Genomic DNA, 9,262 nt, shown 5'->3' with positions numbered 1-9,262 from the left:
TCTTTATTATTTGTGTGGGCAAATAAAACGGCATATATGGTCAATTTACTTTATATTGCATTTTAAACACCGCTACGTTTGTGGATCAACATTTTCTATTTGCATAGTAGTAGTAGTAAATTTTCTTTATGCTCCACATGACTATACCAGTATGCACACCCCCAATATGCACTTAATGTCACGCAAAAACGTTAACAATAAAAGTAGTTGAAATGTTATTTCCAACTGCATTTTCTGTATGCGAGACCGCTCTAATAATAATGTGATGTGTAGTATGTTTAGTGATGTGAATATTGTGTATGTTGACTCTATGTAGTTGTAGTATTTGATTTAGCGTTATAACTGAATGTGAGTTGATTTCGTGTTTTAATTTAAACAATACCGGGATATTAAGTTACATTATATCACGTAATTACGTCACATTTTGTTCAATCCCCATATTAATTAATTCAACGAGATATTATTTGCAGTAACAATTTGTTTAAATAATTATTGGAATTATTGCTACCAATAAGTGGTCGCCCAGTAAAGTCAATGCCCTTAAAGCTATGGAAAGTATTATATATATATATATATATATATATATATATATATATATATATATATACATATACATATATATATATATATATATATATATATATATATAATATATATATATATATATATATATATATATATATATATATATATATATATATATATATATATATATATATATATATATATATATATATATATATATATATATATATATATCGGGTATAGTGGTCTAACTTTTCTTTTATTGTTATTTTTATTTTTACATTTGAAATAATTTTAATTTTTTATCGTATAGCTGTAACGAACGTGCTTAAGACAATTTAATCTTGACATTCAATATTTCAAATACTTCAATGTCAGTTTTGATTTGCGAAATCTTTTAAATTCTGTAAGTGTTTTAAAATGTATTTGTATCCCATTTTTTGTAATGTTCAAATTGTTTTTAGTTTACTCCTGAGGAAGCTTTTAAATAAATAGCGAAATATTGAGTAATTTAGAAAAAAGAAAGATTTTTATTATAGACCACTATACCCGATAATTTGAACGTATTTATAAATTATTTTTTGGTCGAAATAATCACTTCTAATATATATATATATATATATATATATATATATATTTATGATTTGCTCATATGCATGTTTTTACAATTTATTAGATCTTATCTCTACTTGAACTTACCTTTACAAAACAAATATATTTTAATAGGATATCTCAGGGCTCTTTTACTTACCTACTATTTAACAAAAAACGTGGCTTCAAAGTATTTTTTCAAAATTTTTTCTGACATTCCCATCCTTTTATTGTATCACCCGTTCTGAAGTTCTTTGTTGATTTCTAGTTGTTGGATTTTGGATTTATTCCCCAGAAATAATTTACAAATCTTTTATCAAAGTTTTCCCGACTAGTAAATTCATCTTCTTTACTGTCAAACCATAGGCTCGCTTCGGACGTGTAGGTACGAACTCATCACTTTATAGCCCCCCACAAAATTATTAGACCCTCTGAGATATAGTAAACTGATCCCCGGCATCCTTTGGAGATAGGTAAACTTGTCACCGCAGATAGGTAAACTCATCACCAGTATTTTTGCCCCAAGGCGCTGGTTTCTAATGCAAAAGATTGCCTGTTATGTAACACTTCTCGTTTATGTGGTAATTTATTAAATTCAGAAATTATTTTAAGCAAATTGTTCTAAAATAGATATTAATCTCGGGTTTCTTACGGTGAGGCCAATTAGATGTATTTGCCAATCTAAACGGTTTTGAGATCTGAAAATTCAGTTGCATAGGTTTTTGATAGTGAACTTTATAATGAAAATATTTATGAGCATGTGCTGATTCCATTTATATCGGAAATGGTTCTAAGTATTTATTATGGCAGAATAAATCAAAACACTTAAGTACAGTTTCCTGGCTTTTATAAACGGTCATAACCTACTTGATGAAACATTATTCTGTAAAAACAACAAAAAATTAAAAAAGTAAAATGTCTTACAAACTTAAAACATGGAACTGAATTTAAAATTGTTCGCCAATATGAAAATGAAAAAACATAAAAAAACTATAACACTTTGAAAAATCAGGAAATTTATGTGGATATACAAAAGAAAATAAATTATATATATATATATATATATATATATATATATATATATATATATATATATATATATATATATATATATATATATATAATATAACATCACCAAAAGACTTTTTCTTGAAATGGCCTACATTTGTCAAAATAATAATGCAATGAATCATAGAACGGATATTGGTCATCTAAATGAAATGTTCTCCTATTTGTTACTACTAGATAAATGCAATAATAACACAAACAGTAATTTAGCAATTGAAATTTAAAAGAATTTTGTCAGAATAATGTCAGAACTCAACAAATCAGTTCCTGATCTAGACGATCAGGACAAATATTATTAAAAAAATAAAACAAATTATGAGGTATACCAACAACTCACTTAAAAACATTAGTTTGATGCAATGGAACATGAATGGCTTTCAATCCAATAATTACAACCTGAATATCTTGATAACAGAACATTCTCCTGATATCATTATGTTAAATGAAACCAAACTTAAACCTCATCAAATATGTAGAATCAAAGGTTATGATGTAATTAGGGAAGATATAGAAAATGGAGCAGGAGGTATTGCCACACTCATTAAAAATAATCTAATTTACAGTAGGGTTAATTTAGACTCCAAATGGCAAAGCCCTAACTTTAGATATATAGCTATCAAAATAGATAAATATACAATTATAAACATTTACTTAAACCCAAAAAATAAATTATCATATAATTTTATTGAATGTATATATAATAATTGGAACAATGTGCTCATTATGGGAGACTTGAATGCACATCACCCATGTTGGGATAGTCAAGTAAGTAATAGAAATGGTAACCTTTTATTAAAAATCTTTGACGAGTTTAATTATATATACTTAAATGATGGAAGAAGCACTAGAATTCATACCCCACTAGAGGGATCCAGCCCTGTAGATTTATCATTTGTATCTGACTCTCTAGCAATACAATGTACATGAAATATCTTGAAAGATTGTGGTAGTAGCGATCATTTTCCTACAATTATTCTAATGAAAATTATCTATAGTGAAGGAAAAAAGCATTACAACCAATAAAAACTTAAATTTTGGAAACATTAGAGTAAATACATAGAAGAATATTTAAATATAGAAAATCAATCCTATGACCACTTCACAAGTATAATTAACCAAGCAGTAGAAATTGCTATCACAAATAAACAAGGCAGAGGCATAAGAAAACTGCAATATTAAAAAAGAGTACCTTGGTGGGACCAGGAATGCACTGAAATAATAAATAAAAGAAAAGAGGCGTTAAAGGAATTTAAAAATAATTTTAATCTTAATAATTATATCAATGCAAAACACATAATTGCTAAATCAAAACGACTTCTAAAAACAATAAAGAAGCAAAAGTTTATGGAATATTGTGGGAGTATTAAGAGAAACGTAGACATCAGCTCTATTTGGCAAACTATAAGAAAATTTAAAAATACATTCTCTCAACCATCAAACAATAAACTTCCCAATGAAAAAATAAGTTATGAAATATTAACTAACCTTTCAGTAACTAATATTGAACCGGATTTTGAATTACAGACCATTGATCACTTGTCTAGTGAATTCAATCTCACGGAATTAAAAAATAGTCTATTTTTAAAGGAAAACACATCACCAAGCCTTGATAATATTAACTTTAATATGTTAAAACATTTACCTGAAATGGGGCTAATATGGCTACTAAATTTATACAACAAGGTTAAAGAAGGTGAACTGATTCCCAGTGAGTGGAAAACTCAGATTATTATAAGTATTCCTAAGAACAACAAAATTCAAAATTATAATTTAAGAGCAGAAAATTATAGGGCTCTGGGACTTTCATCATGTGTAGTAAAACTACTGGAATCAATGATTAAAAATAGGCTGGATTGGATCGTGGAAAATCAAAAAACCTTTAGCCAATTTCAAGTAGGATTTAGAAAAGGTATGGGAGTTAATGATAATTTAAATTATTTAAATACTTATGTTCAATTGGCTTTCTCACAAAACCAATATGTAAATGCTACTTTCTTAGATATTAAAGCAGCTTTCGATCATGTGAATATTTACATACTATACAGACTTCTTAATAATCTTCATATTTCAGTAGACATCAATAACCTTATATTTCAATTCTTAAACAATAGGACTCTATATGTTAAAAATCATTATCACGAAATGGTTGGATCATCGCATACTACACAAGGTCTAATACAAGGCTCACCTTTAAGCCCAATATTATTCAATATTTATCTTAAAAATATATACACAATAATACCTGAAAATTGTGTACTTCTGTCATATGCAGATGATCTAATTATCTTCACAAAAGGAAGTCATTTTAACCATATAGCAAATCAGGTAAACTTTAACCTATATGAATTATCCAAATGGTTTGATACACATAATCTTAAACTATCCTCATGAAAATGCGAGACTTTGTGGTTTAAAATGAACCGACCTATTAGTAATCCACCAGATATAAAAATTAATGACTATATAATCCCTAATGTTCTATCAAAAAAATATTTAGGTATAATAATTTTATGAAATTAAACCGAATACAATTCCAAGCTTTGAGAACAACACATGGGATGATGAAATCTACTCCCACTAATGTCATTTTAGCAGAAAGTGCAACTATCGATCTACACCATAGATTTAAATGGATTGCCACGAAATATATAGCAAAGATTAGCACAACTCCAAATCACTCATTATTAAATATGCTTCTAGACTTAAAAAAATATCATGGTTATCAACAAGGATATTGGAAGGGAAAAAATCCAACATATTTGATTAACGCTCTAACAGCAGTTAAAAAGTTTTTACCATCAATGAACACAAGTGACATACCAGCCTGCTACTCAAATGAATATGATATCTACACTTATAATGTACCAATTATAAAAAGATTATTAAAAAAAATAGTTCCCATAACCTTTGGGAATGTTATAATTTTGTAAATTCGTATTACTATAATTACATACAAATATTTACAGATGCTTCAAAAAAACAAAAAAATCAAAACCTTGAGGAAGCCAAAACGGGCATAGGAATACACATACCTAGTATAAATTATTCCTTTTCTGAAAAAATTCCTTCACTTATTAATATCTGTACAGCAGAAATAATAGCTATTCACAAGGGTCTAATGATTGGCGAGGAAAAAAATTTTGATAAAGCTATAATATTTACGGACTCAAAGAGCGCTATAGACAACATTAATAACAATATGATAACTGCAACAAAGGATTACAGAGTCTTGCAAGTTAAAAAGAAACTATACTATTTAAATAAATATGGGAAAGATATTAGATTATGTTGGATTCCTGGACATAATGATATCAAGGGAAATAAAATAGCTGACAAACTGGCAAAGATTGGGGCTGAATTAAATATTCCTGCTAAAATTCGATTAAGTAACTTGGATATCATGCCATTATTAAAATATAAAATATGTTCTATGCATCAAAATAATTGGTTAAATTCTTTTCAATATAAAGGCAAGTGGTATAACAACATACAAAATTTTTTTCCTAATAAACCATGGTTTGACAGAATTCCATACATAGATAGACGGCATATTACTACCATTATTAGAATGAGGACTGGTCATTGCCTGACAGGAGTACATTTATACAAAATCAACATTCGCGATAACCCATACTGTGAATGTGGGCAAATGGATACACTAGAACACATATTTTGGGAATGTCCAATAAACAAATTAAAAGATTATGATGATCAGGATCAGGAGCTGATCAAAATTATTATTAAGACACCAATTAACATGCCAATGCTTCTATGCGAGATTAACCCTAAAATTATCAAAATTCTTCTCAGATTCCTACAGATCAACCATATAAAATTATAAACTTAATAATAACCTATCGAATATTAACATTTAAACCAACTAAGAAAATAGAAAACATAAATAAAATGTAGACATGTAGATAAAATGTCTATATACACTGATAATTGATAATAGGGCATGAGATATATTCTCAGACTCACGACAGTGGCCCAAAAATTAACAAAACAAATGTACTGGCTGATTATTCAGTAGAATAAAAGCCAAAAAGAAGAAGAAGAGCAAGGAAGAAGAATAATGTCATGTATTTATTTAGAATAATTAAGTGTTTTTGTATGTACAGTAATTTTTAAATTTTTAAACATAAAAATAGGTTTTATATATTGAAAAAAGATGAGAGACTATGATAAATTTTATCAACATTATAATACATCTTCGTTGATACAACCTCATTAAGTTTGTAAGTAGTGAATTTTTTAATTAATTATACCAACGCCAACAATTTATTCATCACATTTGTAGCTCCCTGATGAAAGACATAACCAATGTCCGAAAGCTTGGAATAAAAATTTAAAAGAGTACACGTTTCATTTTTTATTGCTGCAAACCCAACATTTAACGTTTACTTCCTTACGTTGTCAGCAAATACTTCTGGTTCATTATATATATATATATATATATATATATATATATATATATATATATATATGTATATTATATATATATATATATATATATATATATATATATATATGTATATAAGTATATATATATATATATATATATATATATATATATATATATATATATATATGGAACGCATAGTGTATAAATGAATGGACACTAAATAGAAAAAAGAATTAAAAAAAGGTTGCCTGTAAAGTCGGTTTTACGGGCGAAGATTTTACGTGACAACGTCTTTTTCTCGGTAGAATATTTATTGATATGAATATTATTAAATTGCACAATAGGAACAAGGAATTGAATGAAAATAAGAATTGCACAAATTTTAACTATAGAAATATATTTTGTTTACTAAAACATTGTACATGTAAACTTAAACTTAACTAATTTCTATTTGAGTGATTTTGTTGAGGATAGGACGATGATAGGAGAAATAGCATCGCACCAGCGGACCGATCATGTTTGAGTGGGAGAGAGACGCAAGGCATTCGCCGGTCCGGCGGGCCTCTCTCTCGTTCGGTGACTCATCGTAACAGACGTGAGCGGGCGTTACACTTTTTCATGAGTGACTCCGAGCCACAACCTAATTTAAGACGTTGTCACGTCAATAACCACATAAGCAGAATGGGGGAGACACGTGTCAAAATAGTAAGAGATAAATCATTAATCGGTAGAAGAAGTATCGGCCGACCGCGCAAAAAGATGGAGTGACAACCTTCCATAGAGATATCAATCCGCCAATGAACAAGCATGATTGCTTATAAAGAGGAAGAAGAATAAGAAGATAAAATATAACTTTGATACGCGGACATTTATTGAAACACCATGTATATTTTAAAATAATTTTAAAATGTAGCTTTTATCTTACCTTAACTTATCTTAACTTACAAACTAATAATTTAAAAATTTTTTTACTCTTTTGCTGTAATCTTCCGTTACGTTAGTGGTGATTCACCTTGTATACAAGGAAAAATTTTTATGTGTGTAATTGTTGTTATTACTTACATGAAAATAAAATTAAAGCTGCACTTGTTTTTTTTAGTTACATCTTATCTAAAGCCTGAGAGTTTTGGCAACACTGATCTCCATAAGCTCCATAATGTTATTTTCTTAACTTGAAACAAAGTATAGAAGTATAGTACATTATTTATTTACAACTCTATTTATCAACGCCTCGCTGCTAAATTGATGTATTTTCTTCTCTTCTTCTTCTCTCCTTCTTCTCTTTTACAGTCATCCTCCACGCGTTGATGTAAGTATTGCAACGCTAATATCCAAATACTATCGTGTCTTATAGTAGGCCAAGCGTGGACAAACATTATCAGGAACTCTTGTTCCTGATTTTGTTGAATTTCAGTTCAAATTATCAACTTAATACAAATATTATATTTATATTTTTAATAAGCGTTTTGCAGAGTAGCTTTTGATTATAAGACGGTATAATAAGAGAACGCTATAGCTGTCAAAAACTAACACGTAATGCTGAATTCATATTTGAAATTAATTAATATAATTTAATTCTTATATTGATTTTTATACAATTATTGGAAGTGAAAATGAAAGCTAAAATATAAAAAAGAAATAAACCAATTTGGCGGCAAAAGGACTAATTTAACCTTAATAACAACTGATCATTGAGTTTTATTTGCCTAAATTAATTTAATCATATTTCTCTTGTTTAACCTGATATTTTAACCAATATTAATTAATACTTAATTACAAGCGCTGGTGTATTTTGTACACCACTCGCAAATAAAACGTTATTTTCAACAAACAAAGCTAACACACGGAATAACGGGAAAAGAAGAAACTGACAGGACTGCACTTCAGGCAATTTTAAGCGATTATTCCGAGCCTATAGACAAATAGTGAGTTTTTAGTAAAAGCTTATTTTAAAAATAAAGTCTTGTGCTTGTGGAAATGAGTGGTCTTGAACTAATTCTAACCTGAATAAAATCAAAAATGTTTCTCAGTGGAACAGTAAACAAATTTTTATTGCACGTTTACGTCTAGAACATACCAAGTTAACGCACCCTTACCTTTTCACAAAGGATAATCCACCCATATGTGATCAGTGTAACGTTTGATTAAGTTTTTAATAAATTATGGTAAAGTGATCAAGAAAAACATCGTTACAATATCTTGAACTCTCTAGGACAGTCGTTCGCAACCTTTTTAAATCATGTACCACAAAATTCTTTTTATTACTTTTGGTACCATCTAACTGAAATACATATCTAGCTAAGTAATCTAATTAACTATAATTTGTATGGTGGAATTTTAAGGAATGGATAAAATAAAATAGTGTAAATTTTTTTTAGGTTATATTTTTAGATTTTATATATGTGTAGTTAGAATAACAAACTAATTAGTGAGAAGGTTGTGTTTAAGTCTTTCCACATAATTTATTAAGATCTGGTTACTCAGTATTAGTACTGGGTACTGGTGTTACTCAGATAGGGTCGAATATTAGGTTGTACATGAAGTTTGATTCTGTATAAGCTCTTAATATTTAGCATTGCGGAAAATCCGTTTCCGTACAATATGTTGTCGAAAAGGCTTTCACTATTTTAAAGCCCATTTTGCAAGAGAAGGGAAATCAAAATTTATTCTTGC

The 9,262-nt window shown here is 28.3% G+C and overlaps 1 protein-coding gene across 1 annotated transcript in view; it reads left to right on the top strand.

The window, feature by feature from the left end:
• Positions 1-227: 227 nt before the first annotated feature.
• The window catches only part of Osi23 (DUF1676 domain-containing protein Osi23), a 206,592-nt gene continuing 197,557 nt past the window's right edge, over positions 228-9,262 (top strand). Inside the window, exon 1 of the mRNA XM_072531904.1 lies at positions 228-348. Within this exon, the coding sequence (XP_072388005.1) occupies positions 347-348 (2 nt within the window). The 5' untranslated portion in view covers positions 228-346. The remainder of the gene's footprint in view (positions 349-9,262) is intronic.

Source organism: Diabrotica undecimpunctata, chromosome 5, assembly GCF_040954645.1.
Source record: "Diabrotica undecimpunctata isolate CICGRU chromosome 5, icDiaUnde3, whole genome shotgun sequence".
In the NCBI taxonomy this organism is placed as follows: Eukaryota; Metazoa; Arthropoda; class Insecta; order Coleoptera; family Chrysomelidae; genus Diabrotica; species Diabrotica undecimpunctata.
This window is presented reverse-complemented; position numbering and strand designations above follow the sequence as displayed.